Below are 21583 nucleotides of genomic sequence, written 5' to 3' on the forward strand. Positions count from 1 at the left end.
ATTAATTCGAACACATTTAGAGAGATTTTTTTCAGATTGACTATTTTTTTTTTTTTTTTTTTTTTTGGAAAAAATCATGGCTTTTTGGATTTACAGTGGGGGTATAAACAAGTTATATGTTATTATATTTCAGTCATGTTTTGTATATTTATTAAAAAATGATTGTTTATTAGGAAAGTGATATTGATATACCAATTAAAAGTTCAAGTGATCAAAAACAATTTAAAGTATAAAAAAAAAATTCTTGTTCATTTTGAAAATACAACAACAGACAATTATTCATCAATTACAAATTGCTAATAAACATAACCATCAAACAGGTATTAAATTTGACAACATAAATTATTTATATATATGTACTAATAGTAAAATTATTTTTTAGATAATAGAAAATTCCTATATAAAGTTAGGCATCGTCAAAGTAAAATGGGACGTCTGCGTTCAGTAATTGCTCAAGGTTCAACACCAGAACCAGCACCAATTCGTAGATCACTCAGGCTATCAAGCAAAACACGTAGAGATGGTATTGCTAAATGCATGAAGCTAAATACACAAAATAAAAAAAATATAAAAAATGCAATACTATTAGAATCAAGTCCACTACGTCCTCGTTCAGTAATTGCTCAAAGTTCAACACCAGCACCAATCGACCATGTTGTTAATGATGATAAGACTGAATGTTCAAAAAGTCGTGGAAAAATTAAAATATTAAGATGGAAACGTATGAGTATGAGACAAATAAATAAAGATCTTGCTGAAGGCATAAAGCTACTAAATAAACAAATAAAACAAAATAAAAAAAATATTAAAATTGCAGCACAGATAATAATGAAGCGTGTTAATGATGATTGCCTGGCTGAAATATTCATGTATGTGCCAGCATGTGAGAGACCAAAAATTGCAATGGGTATGATAATTATAACATATAAATTATTTCATTATAAAAAACTATTTATTTATTTATGGTATATTAATTTATTCTTTTAGTATGCAAAAAATGGAAAAGAGCCCTTGATTATTCTTGGTTTAATGTCAAAAAACTTGAATTAACTTACTGGCGATATCATGAACTTCCATGTTGTTTAAAAAAATATCAAACAGTTGATGGAAAATTAAATTTTTTAAAGTCACTGCTTGATAAATGTGGTCGTTATTTAAAAACATTAGACTTGACAGCTTATGATCGTTGTAACATAGTGCCAATTATCAATGATTATTGTCCAAACCTCGAGAAACTTCGAGTGAGATTCATCGATATTGACGATACAATGTTATCCAATACATTTACACGTCTATCTAAACTAAAATCGTTGACAATTATATTTGAAAATATGAAAGGTAAATCAATACCTGTGACTTTAATAAATTCATTGAAAAACGTTGCTGGTACATTGACTGAACTGAATTTGTTGAATTTTGTCAATCACTTGGATGAAAGCTGTGATTATCCAAAAGAATTTGATTGTGTAAGTTGTAACTTTTAATCTATTATATAAAAAATCAAAAGTTTTTTTTTTATTTTTTTAAAATACTTATTTATAATTATTGTTTTCTCAGGTGATTCGTGAACTGAAAGTCATGAAAAAATTTGAAGTTGCTGGTGTACGAGATTCCAAAAATTCATTCAAGTATTTCAATAATAATGAAATGTCATTTTATTTCAACCATAATGAATATCTTAAAAAACCTCCTTATCTGGGAGATTGGTTTAAAAATATTAAGTCATTAGATTTAACAAGTTACTTTATTAAAGATGATACTTTGTATACTATTGCCAATACCATCAAAGAATTAGAAGTGTTAACTATTAATTGTGCTCAGATAACCGATAACGGTGTAGTAGCACTTTCAAAGATGAATAATTTACAAATTATTTATTTAAATGGTCACAGTAACATCACTGATTCTTCAATAAAATTGCTCAAAAATATAGTAAAATTATCTTTGCCACGAAGCAATAAAATTACTGATGTTTCAGTCACGAAACTTCTTGAAAATTCACGAAAAATTGAGCAACTTATTCTTGACTTAGCAACAAGTTTGACTGCTAATTTTGTCAAAAAAGCAGCAAAAATATCAAGTCAACGAAGACAACTTTTGAAAATCAGCATTCATTCATTAATACCTGATGTAAAACAATATGAAACACCGTATTTTAAAATAAATATTATTGAAAATAAAGAAAAATAAAAAAAACATATTGTATTTGCATACACATGCTCAGGTTGGATTGTATTTATATATGGATTTTTAAAAATGATAAAATGATGCATTGGAATATTAATTTATTATAATAATTAAATAATAAATTAAAATTTGATAGTTTTTAGAATTATTTTTCTAATGATATAGATTTGCTAAAAAATCTTTGGAAACGTCAAATATTTTTAATTTATGTTTATTTATGATAATGATGATGATGATGAGTATATGTACAACGGAATGAATGGGTTTTTTTTTAAAAAAAAACAGAAAATCTATATAAGTAGATATATTAAAATCGAAAAAGATTATCAGACATTTTCTTCGTCCTGTTTAACTCGGTCGAAAAAAATAAAAAAATATTAACGAAATTACTATTTCTTTATTTTTCACGACAAAGAAAGAAAAAATATTTTTTGAAAATCATGAAGGTTGAGTTAATTTTGTGTGTATAATTGGTCAAGAAAGAAGATTATTAAGGCGTGGCTTCAAAATTTCATATATTATTTTGAAAATTTTAAATAGTAAATTAAAAAAATGAGAAAAATCATATAATTGCCTGTTGTATTTTCAAAATGAACAATAATTTTTTACGTTACGTTCTATGAGCAATTTTTTTTTTACCGGGAGTTGGATACTTGCATGACATCTTCAGGTTTTCATTGGAACATATTTTATTTTGTATTTTATTTTATCAAGTGCTGTTTCTATTTTATCTTTAAAAAATTTATAATATATCGAAATATATTTTTTTTTTAATAATTATGTTTAAAAAAATCAAATTGAGGAAAAAAATAAGAATGAAATCTCGACAATTTTAACAGCTTTAAAAAAATATATATTTAAAAAATTTAAATTTTTTTTATATAGACAGTTGGTTTGGCCACTTGTGGCCTCTTTTAAATGTACTGTAAATAATTAAAATTAAATATTTAATCAGTTTTAAAAGTACGCTAAATAAAAAATCAAATCATATAAATTTTTTTCCCATATTTTTATTTGTTATTTTAAAATATGATAAAAATAGAATAAAAAGAATATATTTTTTTTTTTTTGTCACAATATATTAATTATTTATTATTATTTATAATAAATTAAAAAAATTTATAATTATTTATTATTATAAATATAAAATACTATTTATTATTATAAATTTTAATTTATATTTTATTTACTTTTTTTAAAAAAATAATTCCACTAATTATTTTTACAATTAATGAATAATAATTTGTTTAAATTGAATGAGTAATGTGTTATTTCCAGATTGACAAATGCAAATATTAAAAAAATTGAAAAGTGATAGTGATGATGAGAATGATCATAGTGGGGGGATATCCAGTTGACCCTGATGATGTTAACACTCGTCTTCCTCACTTATTACCACTAAATGATTAAACCATAATTCCCAACAGTCTTACATTTGCTCTTGACTATCAACTACTCATCCCAAAATTCAATAAAAATTCTCAATAATCATTTAAAATGATTTTAACAAATTGCCAGCTGTTAATCGTACTGTTGGCATTTTTATTTAAAAATACATCATCACGTAAGTATAAAAAAAAAAAAATTAATTAAAAATCCAATATCTTTTCAAAGCTTATAATTAATTTTCATTTTAATTTATAATATTTTAACAGAAAATTGGTCAGATTCATGTATAAATCCCGAAGGTAACAATGGTATTTGTATACCAATTCGTCAATGTGCACCATTAGTCAACATATTATTAACTCAATCTGGATCTGAAAGAGCAATGCAGTTTGTACGTTCATCGAAATGTGGTTTTGATGGTAATAATCCACTTGTTTGTTGTGTCAATAACAACAACAATAATTTACCAAATAATGGACAAACATCTGGTGGTAATAATAATGGTTTTAATGTACCTGGTAATGGTGGTTTTAATAATCAACAAGTTCCAAATAATAATGGATTCAATGATGGATTTAATTTTAATAATGGATTTAACAATCAACAAAGACCAAATGATAACGGATTTAATAATGGTAATGGTTTTAATAATGGCAATGGTTTTAATAATGGTAATGGTTTTAATAATGGTAATGGCTTTAATAATGGCAATGGATTCAACAATCAACAAAGACCATTTGATAATGGATTTAATAGTAATAATGATGCTGATAGTGGAATATTTAATGACAATAATAACAATGGTTTTAATAATAATGATGGTAGAAAAAATAAACCAAATGGATTTTTTAATGGACCAGATAATTATGGTCAAATAGTACAAGAAACAAATAATGAAAATTTATTACCAACTGAATGTGGACGTGATTTATCATTGAGAATTGTTGGCGGTGAAAAAACTCAACTTGATGAATTTCCATGGATGGCATTGTTGGAATATACAAAACGTAATTATTTTATTTTTTATTATTTATGATTTTTTAATTAATTTATTAATTTATTTGTTTTTTGTTTTATTAGCTACTGGAAAAACATTGAGCTGTGGTGGAGCATTAATAAGTAGTCGTTATGTAATGACAGCAGCACATTGTATTGTTGGTAAAGATTTACCAAAAAGTTGGAGTTTAAAATCAGTTAGACTTGGTGAATATGATACATCTACAAATCCAGATTGTATATCAGATGGTTATAATTCAGTTGTATGTGCACCACCAGTTGTTAATGTTGATATTGAAAAAACAGTTGTACATGAAAATTATTCTCCAACAAATAAACATCAAATGAATGATATTGCGCTATTAAGATTATCACAAGATGTAAAATTTACTGATTATATTAAACCAATTTGTTTGCCGACAAGTGATAATATTGCATCAACATTGTGGGTTGCTGGTTGGGGCAAAACTGAAAATCGTAGTGAATCAAATATTAAATTAAAAGTATCATTACCATTAAGTTCACGTGATAAATGTGAAAGAGTTTATGGTGCACATGGTATTAATTTACGTAATAGTCAAATTTGTGCTGGTAGTGAAAAAGGTAAAGACACATGTCGTGGTGATTCTGGTGGTCCACTTATGTCTGTTGAAAGAACAGCTGATAATATTGCTAGATGGACGGCTGTTGGAATTGTTTCATTTGGACCACATCCATGTGGAATGCCAGACTTTAGTGGTAATTATTTTACATATCTTTTTAGCAATTTATTTTATTATTTATTCAATTTTTTTTATTTCTATTTTTTTTTTTTTTTTTTTTGCAGGTGTGTATACTAAAGTCTGGGATTTTACCGAATGGATACGCAGAAATATGAGACCATAAATTTCACATCACATGTATTATTATTATTGAAACAATATTTTTTTCTAAAAATTATGTAACATTTTTTTTTTTTTTTTAAATGCTTATTTAAATAAAAAATAATGAATTTTAAAAATAATTTTATCGGTACGTTTTTTTTTTTATTCGTTTTATTATTTCGCTGGTGAAATTTTTCTCCGATATTTCTTGATTTTATCGGATATTTTTTTCGAATTTCTCCGAGGTTGTAAAATCGAAAAAAAATCGAAGAAAAACGGAGCCAGGGTGTTTAAATAATTATTACAATTTCATTCGTTTTGTGTTTTTTTAAAAATTGTTTATTTAAATGAAAAACAATTAATTTCTAAAACAGCATAATAGAATTTTTTTTAAATAATTAAAAAATAATAAATTAAATTAATTTTTTTTTCCTTCGTGACATAGTTTAGATAAGGGACTGCAGCATTATATATAAATCTATCCAATGTTTTAGTATTCGATAAAACAAGGGATCTTATAAGTGTATATTTTTATATAAATTGATTTGTGATAGTTTCATTCGATACATTAGCGTCTAAAGACCTCATAGAAACCACGAAAAACCACCAAATGCACATCAAATGTCAAATGCTTATAAAAAAAAAAATAATATCAATGAAATTTGATGTGCGTTTGGATTTTGGACGTTTTCAGTGGTTTCTATGAGATTTTTTTAATGAGGGGCATAATAAAAAAATGTATTGTCTGTAAGCAAGCCCATTTTTTCAATTAAACATAATTTAATTTGCGTAATATTATTGCATCCTGCAGTAGCACAGTATCTCCAAAATTTTCGTTCATGATGAAGGTTTTTATGATCAAGAAAAAATATTAAAGGCATTGGCTGTTTATTTTTTTATTTTCTGTTGGTCAAGAGTTGGAGAGGTCAAGGTTTTTCATCATCTTGTTTTTATCAGTCTATTTTGTAATTTTTAAATGAAAAATTGCGATAGTTTTTATTATCATTGGCACAGTTTTCCGTAATTATTGATATATTTAAAACGAGTAATCGAAAAAAGAATATAAATATACATTTTATTTTGATAAAAAAAAGTTGATAAATCATCAGTATTATTCGACATTCGACCTTATTTATTTGATAAATATTTTTAAATGGAATTTTTATAAAACAAACAATTTTTCAATTATTTATTTACAAGATAATTATCAAAAGAAAACAGCATTATATTTAAAAAAAAAATATACATTTCCGGGTTTAATATTTAATTATAAAAAAATAATAATCATGAGACAATAATAAAAATATAATTTTTAATAAGACACATGATTTATCAAGGACAAGTTGCAGATGGCAGTGTAAAAAAATATTATTCTTTAATCTCATCAGAACCGGTATCTAAAACTTGATATGTTGCAACTTGCAACGCATCATATAAAATTATTTTCACAAACAACTATACTGTATGTTTAAAATATTAAATGAAAAAACCACAATTGTTTATAATAAACAAATAATTAATATGTTGATAAATAAATAAACCACAAAATAATAAAATTAAAAAATTTATCAAAGAAAATAACTATACCACTGTGTTTGATTTAAAAATGAATTTAATAATAATAATTGGAATTATTTTTACAAGTGTTGTCGATGCACGTAAGTATGATTTTTTAAAATAAATAATTTACAATTAAATAAATACCTTGAAAACATTATAATAATATTAAAAATAATAATTTAAAAACAAAAAATATAGTTGATAAATTTTTTTCAAGTTAACAGTGTTTAAATCATGAAATAAATTTTTAATTCTAGAAGAAACTTGTAAGACACCATGTAATCAACCAGGTGAATGTATAAACTTGCGAATTTGTCCAGCTTTAATGGAAGTACTGACAAAACCAGGTCCACGTATTGAAAGTGAACTACAACTTTTGCGTCAATCACAGTGTGGATTTGATGGTGCAACACCAAAAGTATGCTGTCCATTAAAAAAGGTAAAAATAATAAAATTATATTTACTTTACAATCATCAATTGATGCCAATTAATTTTTTATACATAAATTAATAGACTTGGCAAGCATCAACATCAACAACAGAAGAGCCAACAACATCAAATTACTACCCACCATTGCCACTTGATACATCAGCATCACCAGATGTAACAGGACATAAAAATCTTCGTCTTCTTGATCATCAATTATGTGGTCATATAAATCAACCAAAAATTGTCGGTGGAAATAAAACTGGTGTATTTGATTATCCATGGATGGCACTATTAGCTTATCGTATTGGAAGTAAAACTGATTTTCGTTGTGGTGGTACAATAATTAATAAAAAATATATTATAACTGCTGCACATTGTGTAACTCAACTACCCTCAAGTAATTAAAATATTTATAAAATAAAATAATTATTATTCTATTATTTAATAATAATTAAATTAATTTTAGATGCTGAATTGATTGGTGTTAGAGTTGGTGAACATGATCTCAGTACAGAACGTGATTGTGATCATGATCCTGATGGTCTAGAAGATATATGTGCTGAAAAATATCAAGATTTTGGTATTGAAAATATTGCATATCATCCAGGCTATGTCAAAACAAAATTACAAAATGATATTGGTATTATTCGTGTTGATGGTGAGATTGATTTTCGTCCATTAAATGTCCGGCCAATATGTCTACCAATTGGTACAGCATCACGTATTAGCCAAAAAAAATTAACAGTTACTGGATGGGGTAGAACAGAATACAATACTGGTAGTCTTGATTTATTGAAAATAAATATTCCACTTGTTGATAATGAACAATGTGCAATAATGTATCAAAATAAAACACAAATATGGCATAAACAACTGTGTGCTGGTGGAGCAAGTGGTATTGATTCTTGTAATGGTGACAGTGGTGGTCCATTACAATCACCATCATTATATCAAAATAATCCACGTTTTGTTTTACATGGAATTGTCAGTTTTGGTACACGTAATTGTGGTGCTGGTTTACCTGGTGTCTATACAAAAGTATCTGAATACACTGATTTTATATTAAACACAATTAAAGAATAGACTGTACGGAGAATAGATGGTGTTTCATTTTTTCTTGTATTATTATTTTTGTCATAAAAAAATTAAAATTTATTTAAAAAATAAATTGAATACTAAATCTTCATTTTCTGGTCCATGTAATATCTCCTAGTTGTAGATGTACCTGCATACGTACTTTTCTATACGCCAGATTAAACCTTCAACATCAATACTTATAGATTTATAAATAAATGCCAATTAAACAGATATATTTAGAATAATCAATAAAATTAAATTTAAAAATGAATGAACCCGAGATTATTTATATTCATGAATAATAATAACCTTTTTAATTAATGTTTCAATAGTAAATTACATAGTGATATTTTTATATAATCAATTGAGTGTTTTTTTTTCCATTGAATTATATTTAATTATCCTTTGTTTTAATTTTGCAAGTTATGATATTTTTTTGAATCATGTAGTATTGTTATTAAATATTGTTGAACTTTTTTCATCACTTGGACATGTGTATCGATCATCATCATCATCATCATCATCATCATCATCATCATCATCTTCGTCATCTTGAATTAACTCAGCTTTTTCATTGATTGATACTCTCAATCCTCCACGTGTACTTTTAATTTTATTTCTTTCGGGTGTTTGTGATGATGATGATGGAAATTTATTTACAACTGAACCAGATGACTTTGATGATTGTCCCGGTGATACTCGGATCATTTGTTCATCAGGTAAATTCAACAAATTCGAATGACAATCATCAGATTCTAAACTACTTGAATTATCAATTTTCTTTTTACGTTTTTTTTTTTTACGTTCTAATTTTAATACTCGTGATTGTAATTGACGCATTGTTTGATAACCCTGATTAATTTTATTATAAAAAAAATTAGTATATATTTTATATGAATGTAATTTTAATTGTTATTATTTCACTGGAGAAATAATCTCTTTGGATTTTCTCTGGATTTTTTTGGATAAAAATTTCTCTTTAGAGTCTCAATCACGTAGAAATCTGGAGAAACTCGGAGAAATTCAGAGAAAATCCGGAGAAATTTTTTCCACCAGGGTTATTATTTACCTGAGAATGACGTTCAAATAGAGTTGGAATTTGTGTAACTCTAGTCAACATCATTTCCATTTCTAGACGATGACGTTCAGCTTGTTCTCTTGCTTCATCTCTACGTAATGATACTCGAAAATCAAGTTCTCTTGAATGTTCATTCCTTTAATTTTTATAAAATAATAATAATTATTAATATAATAATTTTATTAATATATTTTTTATAATTTAATTTATATACTTTGCAGCTGTTCTCATTTCTTTCCAAGCTGGTTTACGACTTATCAAAGTTTTTCTCATTTTCATTGCATATTCCTTGGCCTTCTCCTCCATTCTTTCTCTAATTTCACGTTCAAATTTATCTCTAAATAAATAAATAAACAATAATTAAATGTACTATTAACAGATAAAATAAAAATAATATTTATACCTTGTTGCTTGACACCTTAAAATAGCAGCTAAATTACTTCCTCTTGTTGATAAATCTGTCATAGCAGATCTTGATCTTTCAGATATGGCTGGTGTTAAACTACACAGTCTACTTGATGATTCATCATCAGCATTTATTTGAAATTCATTATTTGTACAATTACGTGATCGTGGACCACTTGATGTTGCTGATTTTATTCTTTCTCGTCGAGCCATTGATGGTGGTAATGATGATGATTTCATAAGCTCAGCTGCTCTTATTTTTTTTTGTAATTGTCTAAAATATTCATCCTCAAGCATACGATCATATATCTCAGTGCCAAATAAATTTTTTGGTACTGGTTTAGCTTTAAATCTTGAGCTACATCTACTGCTTGATAATTTTTTTGTTCGTAATTCAGGACTTGAACGACTCATTATTTTAACAGCTCGACGATCACACTCAAGTCTAAATGGCTTGACCTGTGACATCAGACTCCAAGCAGACTCTTCACGTATTATTCTAGATCTTTCTTCTTTAGCTGCTATCAATTTATCATACAATGGTATTCTCGATGTCAATGGTATTGGTCTCACTCGTTTTTTTTTTTTAAAACCACATTTTTCTTTTAATTTTTCCTCAGTCTCTGTTTCAGTTTGAGTCATGTATTTTTCAGCTTCATCTCTAGAAATATAATCATTATTAATTTTTAAAAATTACAGTAGAAATATTTAATTACCTCAATGCAAATGTAAATGGTTTTGGAACAGTTGGATGCCATCTTTTTGGACTTCTTGATGGTAAACTTCTTGTCTCAACTGTGTTATCTGTATCACTATTGTCACTGTTACTTTTTGATTCACTCCAATTACTCCAACTTTTACCAGCAGAATATATTTCTTTATTACGAGCTGTTTTACTTGCTTTATCTTTGGACCTTTTGAATCATAAAAAAATACATATTTATTTTAAATTAATTATTATTTTTTAAATTTACCTGTAAGTTAGGAGATCTTGATCTTCTGCAAGACCAGCAAATGTATTTGATGAGCATAACCATGGACTTTCAGCTCTTGAATCTTCAAGATAACATTTTTTACCAAAAAGTTTTAAGCCACTATTTTCATTGTCATATTTTTTGTATGATGATTTATCAGGTATACTTGGTGTTGATGTTGTTGGTAATAATATTGTTGATTTGTTATCAATAGTATTAATTTTTTCATCAACATCAAGATCATCATTGTCATTGTCAAAACAATTTTTTAAATTTTTTAATAATAAACGTTGTTTTCTTTTTAAGTAATCTAATTTTTGTTTAAATTGTTCATTTGATAAATGATTAACTTGACCATAGTCTGGTATACTTTCAAGAAAATCAATAAATGTATCTACATTACTGTCGTCTGAGCTTGTTGTTTCAATACGATTTGAGTCTTGTTGATGTTGTCTCGATGATTGAATTTGTGAGGTAAAATTAATTTTACGATTACTAGATTTATCAAGTTTTTGTATTCTTGGTCTTTCATATGATGGTGTTGGTTGACGACTAAATGGATCCAATGGTACTTTAACACAAGAATGAACAAATGATGAACCACGATGTTCAGTCATATTTTTTAATATTAATTTTACAATAAAAATATTGTTTATTATTTTCTATAGGTTGATGACTTTTTGATATAGTGGCAGTGACCTCTCCCTCTTTCCCTCTCTCTTTCATACTCCTTTACATGGTGATTGATTTGTTGTTGTCCAGAGGGTAGATCTATCACCACCGGTTACTAGGCCAACGGTGTGTTTTGAACAGAAACTCGGCGTGAGTCGATTTATTTTTTTTCTACGTCGAAACTGCGCATGAATCTATTCAATAAATGAAATTTCTATAAATTTAAAATTTCGAATTTTCGATCGTGGTAGAAATAATCTCTCCGGATTTTTTCTGGATTTTCTCTGGATGGTCTCAGGATTTCTATATACGTAATTGAGACTTCCGGAGATATTTATCCGGAGTTTTTTCGGATTTCTTTTCTTTTCCTTTCTTTTATTTTTCGTATGTAAACTCCGCAAGTCTCAATTACGTAGAAACCCGAAGACCATCCGGAGAAATCTGGAGAGATTTTTTCCACCAGGGGATATTTAAACTAAAAAATGGATATTTTGTAATGAAAATTATGCTAGAAAAATTAAGCAATTCATCAATTCTACATTTTGATTTTTTTTCTTCATGATCAATAAATTATCTCCGGACATTTGATATACCAGTTGCACATTGTAAAAAAAAAAAAGTTAATAAACAACTACAGTATAAACTATAGCAGTAAAATAATATTCCTTTGACATCCCGTTTCTATTTGACTATATTGTTGAGCCTTGCGGGGTAGAAACTATATTGCGAGCCTTGGGGGGTAGAAAAAAAAAATAACAATTATAGGCAGTTTCTATGTGTGGTGATGGTTAACCACGGCAGAGCTGGTAGAGGATTATTTTTTTTTTTTTCTCAAGACAACCAGACAACCAGACTAAATACCAGGACTGCCAGGCTCACTTGTTGTTGAGCTTTCGCCGAGTAAACTTGCTCCCTGACACAAGTATTACTGTAATATATTTGTTAATATTTATACTGACTTTAATAATTATTTTTTTGTGTATAATAATATTCAGTTAATAAATTATAAAGTTTAATATGGGTCTAATGTTTATCAACTTGTCTGAAATTGAAAAAAAGGGCGAATGTTATTATAAAAAAAAGGACACTCGTACTAGACAGCTGAAAGATTGTTACTCAAAAATGTTTGAGTACACGTGGTTCAATGATCTTCTGTCATCTTTGGACTCACAAGATGTCGACAAACTAAAAACAGGTATTTTTATACTCCATTTATTTTAATTCTCAAGCATATTTAAATAAAAAATTTCTATCATATTTGAATATTAATTTCTGTTATTTATATTTATTTACAGAATGCAGCAAAATAGATGTAACAGTGAAAAAAGGTATCTTAAAATATCTCAAGACATGCAATCGAAATGACCGTCATATTAAAAAACAAATGGATCCCTGTTTAATTCAGCAAATTATGATTGAAAAGACTCTATTATTATTCGGAAGTAGAATAAAAAGCTTAACACTAGATTCATCTTATGATTCTGAAATTCTTCCAGTGTTGCGTAAAAACTGTGAAAATTTAAGAACCATAAAACTCGAATTAAAAAATTATAATAAAAAAAATTGCTACAATGTTTTTAAAGAAATGTTTAAATTGAAAGAAATTGAAATTTTAAATTATCCACGTGATGCTGGGAGTTTTAAATTATTAAAAAATCTTCCATTTGGAGTTAAAAATTTAACACTAATTCCAAATGATTTTGGGCTACTTTTGTCTGACAAATTTTCTACTGTAAGTATATATAATTATTTTTTAAAATCATGTTTCTAGCTGTTTTATTTTTTTTTATTAATAATAATTAATTTTTTTTTTTAGATTATAAATGACTTGAGTGATCGTTTGACTAGTTTGACAATTGAAAATTGTGTAATTGATAAAAAAGTATTTAAAAGTATAGCTCACTGTTGTCGTTTGACTCGTTTGAGTCTTGAAGGTTGTCATTTACCAGAAAATCAGTCATCAATTTCATGTCTCATGGGCTTGGAGTATGTCAACTTGAGTCGTACAATAAATATAAAAAATTGTATATTTATTTCAATGGCACTTTATTGTACAAGAATAAAATGTCTTAAATTGAATTACCTAAATTCTAGTCAACTATCAAAATGTGCTATTCAACAGCTTTCATTAATAAGAAATTTAGAAGATTTTTCAGTCATTGGATTGACTCATTTTGACAATGATTTTACTTGTAGATTGGTCAATCTTAAAAGACTTGATTGTCAAGGATGTGATAAAATTAATGATGCTTGTGTTAAAAATATTCTTCGTAAAAATTATGATATTGAGCATTTAAATGTCATTGGAACTAGTGTAACAAAACACATAAAAAATTTTACAATTAATCATGTAAAAAATCGACAAACAAAAATGACACTTTTTGTTAATGATGAATTGTTTGATAAATATTTTGGATTTGCAAATCCATCACCTGAAAAACATGGAAACGTTATAATAGCATCAAAAAAATTATAATTTTGTTTTTATATAAATTTTATAAAAATAATTGTAAATATAAATAATTTAAATTTTTTTTTTTTTTTTTTTAAATAATTAAATCAATTATTGTACATATTTTAATATGTATGTGTGGGTGTCTAATCATTTTTTTTTATTATTTGTAAAAATTAATTAAAAACAGATTGTAAAATTAATTAATAATAAATTGTAAAATTAATTAAAAATAAATTGTAAAATTAAATAAAAATAATTTTTTTTATTTCAATATTTTTTGTTTTTAATTATTTCTCTTTTAATTTGATTTAAGAATTTATTTTTCTACTAAATTATTTAAATAATTATTTATTATTGAATATTAAGTTTCAAATTTCACCGCCAAGAAGTGAGTGTAGCACCATCTGTCAAACAAAAAGTGCATTTTTAGGTCAACCATATTAAACATGGCGTTCTCCATAAAAAATTAAAAAAAAATAAATGGCTGCCATGTCAGTATTAATTAAAAAATATTAATTTAATTATATCAATTAAATAATAAATGTTCATGTTGTTTTAGATAATAAAATATTTTTGTGTCAATAAGGTATTTTATAATTAATTTTAAAAGTTTTTTTATAATTTATTTATTCAAAAAATCAAAGTTTTGGAGGGAACTACAGATGCCTTGTTTTTTTTTTTTTTTATTAATTTTTTTGTCATCTGTTGAATATTTGAAATATATTTGTCCGTTAAAGTGTGTGTTGTTGTTTATCAAATTGTATCAAATGTTCCATTAATTAATTGATATAATTAATTAAAAGTATTTGTTTTTAATTCGACTCAAATTATTTTTAGTTAATCAACAACAAACCTGACAATTATTGGAGTCCAAAAACATAATTTTTTGCTCAAGTTTATAAACAATAACAATTGTTGTAAGCTTTGTCAAAATAATAAAATAATTTGTTGATTAAAAGCTGTATAAATAAAATTAAAATGACAACAGCTCTTGGAAGGTTTCAAATACCAAAAATTGTATCAGATCAACATCGTCCTGGTGTTGTCAAAATAATGAATGCCATGGAGGAACACATTGAAGGTTCTGGTGGCAGGTAAATAAATAAATAAACGCATATGATTTATCAACAAAATAATTAAATATACTACTGATTTTTAGTTATACATGGAGTCTTGATGATTTTGAAATTGGTGCACCACTTGGTCGTGGTAAATTTGGACGTGTTTATTTAGCTCGTGAAAAAACAACTCACTACATGGTGGCATTGAAGACTCTATACAAATCAGAATTAGTCAATGGACGTGTAGAAAAACAAGCACTACGTGAAATTGAAATTCAATCACATTTAAGACATCCAAATATTCTTCAGCTATTAACGTATTTTCATGATGAAAAAAAAATTTTTTTAGTACTTGAATTTGCTGCAAATGGTGAACTGTATAAAGAAATGAAACGACAACCTAATGAAAGATTCAATGAGCATTTGTTAGTATTTAAATATCCACTTAAATTAAAGTAATATTTTTATTTTTTTTCTAATTTTATTAACGTTATTATTTAGGTCAGCAAAGTACACTTATCAAGTTGCTGATGCTCTTATTTTTTGTCACAAAAATAATGTTATTCATCGAGATATTAAACCAGAAAATTTGTTGATTGATGCTGATGGTAATATCAAGCTTGCTGATTTTGGTTGGTCTGTTCATGCACCATCATCAAAGTAAGTTTAATATTTTCGAAATTTATTTATCTAGTTGTCATGTTGATTGTTCGTGTTAATTTTTTTTATTAGACGTAATACATTATGTGGAACACTTGATTACCTGCCACCAGAAATTGTTCAAGGTCAAACTTATAATATTTTTATTGATCATTGGTGTCTGGGAATTTTATGCTATGAATTTCTCGTTGGACGTCCACCATTTTTGAGTGATTCTCAACAAGAAACATATTCTAAAATAAAAAGTGTTCAAATTAAATGGCCAATTCAAATAACACCTGGTGCTAAAGATCTCATATCAAAGGTAAAAATATAACAACACATTAATTAATTATTCTAAATATTAAATTTATTTATTTTTCGATATTTTTAGCTCATTAAAAAACACAGCCACGAGAGAATTCCTCTTCCTGCTGTTAAAAAACATTACTGGATCGTTGAAAATAAAGATAAACCAGCTTAAATTTTAATATAAAACATTTTTTTTATTATAAATAAACTAGTAATAACAATGTGAAAGATTAATTTTTCTTTTTTATTAAATAATACACATTCAATTTTTTAATCAATTAATTAACTTGATTATATTTTCTGTTTTTTTTTATATATAAAAAAAAATGACCTGTAATTTATTCAATTGTAATTTATTTAATTGGAATTATTAATAAACAATTTAATTTAATAATCAAAAAATTAAGTTTGAAAGGTTTCATTTAATTTTTTTTTGAGTTAATAATAATTGTTAATTAAATTTTTGGAATTAAAATTAAATGGAAATGTTAACATGAACATATCAACATGTTTGCATGTGTGTTGGTCGATGGACTATTGGAGTACTGGCCAGTGCTGCCAACAAGCTCAAATAAATTTGTTGTTGTTTGTTTTTTATTCATTTATAAACAACTAGTTTATTTTCAATAAAAAAAATAATGATAACTCAATAATAACAAGTTGTTTTATTTGACAAATAAACATGTAAAAAAAATTAACTGTAATGATATTAATTAAATAATAAACAAAATATATTTTGGATAATAATTGTCAACAAACTGGCAGATAAAAACAAGAGTAATTATAATTTATAAATATATATTTATAAATGTTATTGATAATAAATTGTTGGTTATTATTTTTGTTGATTTTTTAAAGATAAACATGGCAGAATCATTGTTGACACTTGATGAAGGTCCCCAATCACCAGATATATTTTCTGATCATGATCAAACATTAGATTCAATTCCATCACCAAATTATGATGAAGGTAATAAATCAAGTGTTAATTAAAAATATAAATTTATATAATTATTAAAATTATCATTTGAAGCATTTGATGTTGATCAAAATGAGCCAGAATTATCAGACAACACACCAGAATGGAAAGGCATTAGTATGGATGAAATTCACAAAGGTCTTGGACCTTTTGGTTTGCAACAACATCCACCAATTGTACCATCAAACACTCATGCTGTTTTATTTCGTGTAAATATCAATACATCATCGAAATTTGATAAAACAAAAATATTAATAATTACATTTTTAGTTACCACTTGATAATCGAGGACCACCGAAACCATATCCAACAAATCCAATTGACAAATGGTCTGTAAATTATGTCAGAATGCCAAATTCAAAACACAGTCTTTATCCAATTGAACATGTAAGTTTATCATCATCAAATTTAATCAACAACTAGCTATTTCTTATGTTAATAATTTCGTTTAACAACAGGAAAATAAACCACGTGAATTTCGATTGAGATGGGAAGTAATTCAAGAAGCATTATTACAAAATTTTGTTTCTGTTTCACAACTAGAAACAGCAATATTTTCTTACAATGATAAATATGCCCTGAGATGGGATTTTAAAGCACTACATAATTTTTTTTTTGATGTAATGGAAGAAGGTGAAACTGAAATATTTTTTCAACATTTACTTCCAAAAATAATACAACTTGCATTACAATTACCAAGGCTTATAACTGGTCCAATACCATTATTAAAATGTCATATTAATGCATCAATTAGCTTGAGTCAGTTACAAGTTGCTTCATTAATTGCAAATGCATTTTTTTGTACATTTCCAAGAAGAAATTCAACAAATCCACAATCAGAATATTCACATTATCCATCAATTAATTTTAACAGGTTAATAAATTATACAAAAATATAAATTAATTAATCCAAATTACTATGATATTTATTGAAAAATAATAATGTATTTTAATTTTCTAGATTATTTTCATGTTTCAATGAAGAAAGACCAGACAGATCATCAGCTGTTGTTGAAAAATTAAAAGCAATTTGTCACTATTTTCGTCGTGTAACAGCTTCAAGTACGTTTAATTTTTCTATTAAAATTATCAGTTGTTTATTATTAAAAAAAAATGTTTTTTAATTGTTAATTATTATTTTATATATATGTTTAGCTCCAGAAGGAACAATAACAATTCAACGTCGTTATATACCAAAAGAAAATTGTCCAAGATGGGATAAATTAACAGATCAATTGAGTCAACTTCATATTACAAGTAAAGGAACAATTGAAGCTGAAGGTGCTGGTCTTCTTCAAGTTGATTTTGCCAATAAGTATGTTGTTTTATTATTTTAATTTGATATTATATTTACTGTATACTTTGATATTAATTTGTTATTGATTTTTTAGATATTTGGGAGGTGGTGTATTGGGTTGGGGATGTGTACAAGAAGAAATAAGATTTGTTATTTGTCCAGAATTAATGGTGACAATGCTGGTAACAGAGGCACTTGATGATACTGAAGCATTAATTATAACTGGTGTTGAACAATATAGTAAATATAAAGGCTATAGTAGTACATTTAAATGGGCTGGTGATTTTATTGATGAAACACCACGTGATAATTGTGGAAGACGTAGAACATCTGTTCTTGCTATTGATGCATTATGTTTTTCACAAGCTGAAGCACAATTTAAAAGTAGAAATATTATTCGTGAACTTAACAAGGTTTGTTATAATTCAAATAATATTAATTGGTAATGGATTCATCAGCCTGAATGAATAATTTTTTAAAAGAAGATTAAATTAATGACCAGTTGATGAGGATATTTATTAATTTTCTTTGCAGGCTTATGTTGGATTTAGTTCTTCAGAAATGCATCATGATGATTTATCAGCAATTGCAACTGGTAATTGGGGATGTGGTGCATTTCGTGGTAATCCACAGTTAAAAGTACTGATACAATTAATGGCTGCTGCTGTTGCTAAAAGACCTATGGTTTATTTTACATTTGGTGATAAAAAATTACGTGATAGTGTTGCTGAAATGTACTGGCATCTTGTTGATCGCAATATCGAAATTGGTATAATAATTTTTTCTTGTATTATTATTGTTGAAAGATACATTTTAATTATTGTGGGTTTTTTTTTTTTAGGCAATTTATTTTGTTTACTGAGACAGTATGAAGATGAATCATCAACGACAAATCATTTGGATTTTTATCGTTTCTTGTTTAATAGAAGTAAAATTAAACCGTTGACAAAATATTTTAATATTTTACAAAAACCAAAAAGTCCTGAAATCTATGAAGTACCAATTGAAACGAAAAATTTAAAAGAAATTAATAATTTAAAAAAACCAACTGTTAAAAATACCAGTGAAGTAATTGTTTTAAAAGAAGTTGATAATTTAAAAAAACCAATTGATAAAAATACCAGTGAAGTACTTGAAATTAAAAATTTTGATGAAGAAGAAAATTCAAAAGTACGAGATTTAATTGATAATTATTGTCATGAATTTGATGCTGTTTTTGATAAAGATAAAAAACAAAATGATAAATTAATAACTCCAGTAGTTAAGAAAAAAGAACGATCACTTTGGAATGTCATTGCTGAAAATGAATCAGTTGAAGACAGAGTTGATAACAAGCCAACAAACCAACGTTACTCTAGTTTAAATTTATTTGTCAAAAAATCACCATCAACAATAACAAGCCCAGAAAATAAACAAATAAATTTCGAAAAACCATCATCACATAAAAAGAAAAATCCATTTAAAAAAAATTCAATTGTACAAAAAAGTCCAGCTGTTTATAAAAAAGGTCAAACAAAAATAATTGATTTTTTTACATTAAAAAATGTTAATAATTAAATTAATTTTGAGTTACTATTAGTTTTTAAAAAAATAATTAAATATACTTATTTATTTTGGAGTTTAATTGTTATTATTTCAGCCAATTCAATTATTTTTTTTTAATTAAAATTAAGGACATTCATAGCTACGTTCCAACAATCCTAAAAGCATTTCTTAAAATTTATTCAGTAGATAGTTGATATATATTATAAACCTTTTTTTTTTAATAATTTTAAAAGTTGACTACTTTTAGAGAGGGGCTATACATCGGCTAGGTTGATGAGAGGCTATGCTTGAGCTTTCTTCAAATATATAACTATTTTTTATTTTTAACAAACACTTTTGTTGCAAAAACTAATTAATAATAATATAAATAATAAGGAATTTATTAATGCTTGGGGTTTTAATACTGCTCTTCGAGCTATATGAGAAAAATAAATCTCTAAAAGGGACCACAGGGGAACAAGTACATGGCAAAAATACACTTGGTGTTATGTTTACGTATTCATGTTGTATCTATGTACCATCACATTGTAAATATATATATTTTATATTTTTTTTCAAGTAATAATTAAAATTATCTATCACAAACACTGTTTTTACTTTTTTTTTTTAATGAGAAGCCATGATAACTGGACAATAATTAAACTTGCATAAAAGAAACACAGTTACGAAATATTGGAGCATCATAAATACAAGTGTTAATCAAAATATTATTAAAAATGGTTTTATCAACTAAATAAAATTGATATTAATTGGAATTAAATATAACACTTGATACCAGTGCTATGAAAGTGCCTTAAATATATGTAAGGATGTAAAAAAATAAAAATTTTTGATATTTTTTTATAATTTTTTTGTTTAATTAATCAAAACATAATGTTGTACAATTTGGATTAAATAATATTGAATAATCAATTAGTCCAGCTGAAAGTATATAAAAAAACAAAAATTAGTATGTTTATATTAGCAAATAATTGATAATTTAATTTTTACCTTCTTGAAGCCAATATCAGTGGCGTATTCTCTGAAGCATTGACGACAGATGTTCAAGCCATATTTACGGATGATACCATGTTTATTGGCACATGAACGGCTACAAGTAAAAAAAAAACAATACACAAAATTAAAATAAATTCACCAGGTTGTTGAGAAAATTAAATAAACCATTCCAACAAATTAACCACATGAAGTTGCATGAGTTAATTGAGGTTATGAAAACCGGGTTATTTTTTAATTGACAAAAAAAAACAATTAATAAACATTTGCAGGTAATTAACAAAACTCACCATGATCTTGATCCTTGGCCGTATTTACGTGGGTGGCTGTACCAAATATTTTCAAAGCCCATTTTAATTAATTATTGTTTTTTAATTTTTTTTTTAACGAAAAAATAAACGTGTATTGAGACTTTGGGAGTCGTGACAGAAAAGAAAGTTGGCCAGAGTTGCCAACCAATTATTTTTTTTTTTTTTGGAAGCCTTTTATCGGTCAGTAGGAAAACTTTTTTTTCGATTGCTTTTAAAAATATTTAAATATTTAATTATTATTTTAATTTAATTAAATGTTAAGCATTTATAATATAATTTTTAAGCCTTTAATAAATTCACAAATATAATGCAAATTATTAGAAAAAGAAAAGGATCATGTTTAGAATAAAGAATTTATTG

At 25.9% G+C, this 21583-nt stretch overlaps 7 protein-coding genes across 9 annotated transcripts; 5 read left to right on the forward strand and 2 right to left on the reverse strand.

The window, feature by feature from the left end:
* The first annotated feature begins 138 nt into the window (after positions 1–138).
* Positions 139–3502, forward strand: LOC122854094. The gene is made up of 5 exons (XM_044154506.1): positions 139–320; positions 383–907; positions 988–1466; positions 1558–1628; positions 3466–3502. Exons 2-5 carry the CDS (start codon positions 427–429, stop codon positions 3500–3502), a joined length of 1068 nt encoding a protein of 355 aa, XP_044010441.1. The 5' UTR covers positions 139–320; positions 383–426.
* Positions 2872–5575, forward strand: LOC122855925 (serine protease easter-like). Of its 2 annotated transcripts, XM_044157617.1 has the most exons (5): positions 3560–3751; positions 3843–4235; positions 4290–4583; positions 4657–5310; positions 5399–5575. In XM_044157617.1, the coding sequence occupies exons 1-5, from the start codon at positions 3685–3687 to the stop codon at positions 5455–5457; spliced, it is 1467 nt and encodes a 488-aa protein (XP_044013552.1). In that variant the 5' UTR covers positions 3560–3684; the 3' UTR covers positions 5458–5575. The 2 variants fall into 2 exon arrangements, with proteins under 2 accessions (XP_044013551.1, XP_044013552.1); XM_044157616.1 differs by having other exon boundaries at positions 2872–3751; positions 3843–4583.
* A 1233-nt stretch (positions 5576–6808) lies between these two features.
* On the forward strand, positions 6809–8611 carry LOC122855933 (melanization protease 1-like). The gene is made up of 4 exons (XM_044157638.1): positions 6809–7093; positions 7253–7434; positions 7510–7822; positions 7892–8611. The coding sequence occupies exons 1-4, from the start codon at positions 7042–7044 to the stop codon at positions 8506–8508; spliced, it is 1164 nt and encodes a 387-aa protein (XP_044013573.1). The 5' UTR covers positions 6809–7041; the 3' UTR covers positions 8509–8611.
* A 182-nt stretch (positions 8612–8793) lies between these two features.
* LOC122855905 (protein FAM161A) lies at positions 8794–11849 on the reverse strand. The gene is made up of 6 exons (XM_044157593.1): positions 10960–11849; positions 10702–10899; positions 9984–10646; positions 9795–9917; positions 9572–9716; positions 8794–9354 (listed from the first exon to the last, which is right to left on the reverse strand). The coding sequence occupies exons 1-6, from the start codon at positions 11574–11576 to the stop codon at positions 8944–8946; spliced, it is 2157 nt and encodes a 718-aa protein (XP_044013528.1). The 5' UTR covers positions 11577–11849; the 3' UTR covers positions 8794–8943.
* A 2775-nt stretch (positions 11850–14624) lies between these two features.
* LOC122855945 (aurora kinase B) lies at positions 14625–16345 on the forward strand. Of its 2 annotated transcripts, XM_044157652.1 has the most exons (6): positions 14625–14672; positions 14924–15180; positions 15246–15572; positions 15649–15807; positions 15880–16111; positions 16181–16345. In XM_044157652.1, the coding sequence occupies exons 2-6, from the start codon at positions 15065–15067 to the stop codon at positions 16268–16270; spliced, it is 924 nt and encodes a 307-aa protein (XP_044013587.1). In that variant the 5' UTR covers positions 14625–14672; positions 14924–15064; the 3' UTR covers positions 16271–16345. The 2 variants fall into 2 exon arrangements, with proteins under 2 accessions (XP_044013587.1, XP_044013586.1); XM_044157651.1 differs by lacking the exon at positions 14625–14672 and having other exon boundaries at positions 14818–15180.
* Positions 16346–16638: 293 nt separating this feature from the next.
* LOC122855903 (poly(ADP-ribose) glycohydrolase-like) lies at positions 16639–19987 on the forward strand. The gene is made up of 10 exons (XM_044157589.1): positions 16639–16875; positions 16957–17068; positions 17132–17286; positions 17348–17464; positions 17536–17951; positions 18039–18139; positions 18233–18392; positions 18469–18787; positions 18909–19143; positions 19216–19987. The coding sequence occupies exons 2-10, from the start codon at positions 16963–16965 to the stop codon at positions 19929–19931; spliced, it is 2325 nt and encodes a 774-aa protein (XP_044013524.1). The 5' UTR covers positions 16639–16875; positions 16957–16962; the 3' UTR covers positions 19932–19987.
* A 762-nt stretch (positions 19988–20749) lies between these two features.
* LOC122855964 (40S ribosomal protein S29) lies at positions 20750–21356 on the reverse strand. Its single transcript, XM_044157676.1, has 3 exons — positions 21203–21356; positions 20910–21009; positions 20750–20840 (listed from the first exon to the last, which is right to left on the reverse strand). Exons 1-3 carry the CDS (start codon positions 21262–21264, stop codon positions 20832–20834), a joined length of 171 nt encoding a protein of 56 aa, XP_044013611.1. The 5' UTR covers positions 21265–21356; the 3' UTR covers positions 20750–20831.
* Positions 21357–21583: the final 227 nt, after the last annotated feature.

Source organism: Aphidius gifuensis, linkage group LG4 (genome assembly GCF_014905175.1).
Source record: "Aphidius gifuensis isolate YNYX2018 linkage group LG4, ASM1490517v1, whole genome shotgun sequence".
NCBI classification, from domain to species: Eukaryota; Metazoa; Arthropoda; class Insecta; order Hymenoptera; family Braconidae; genus Aphidius; species Aphidius gifuensis.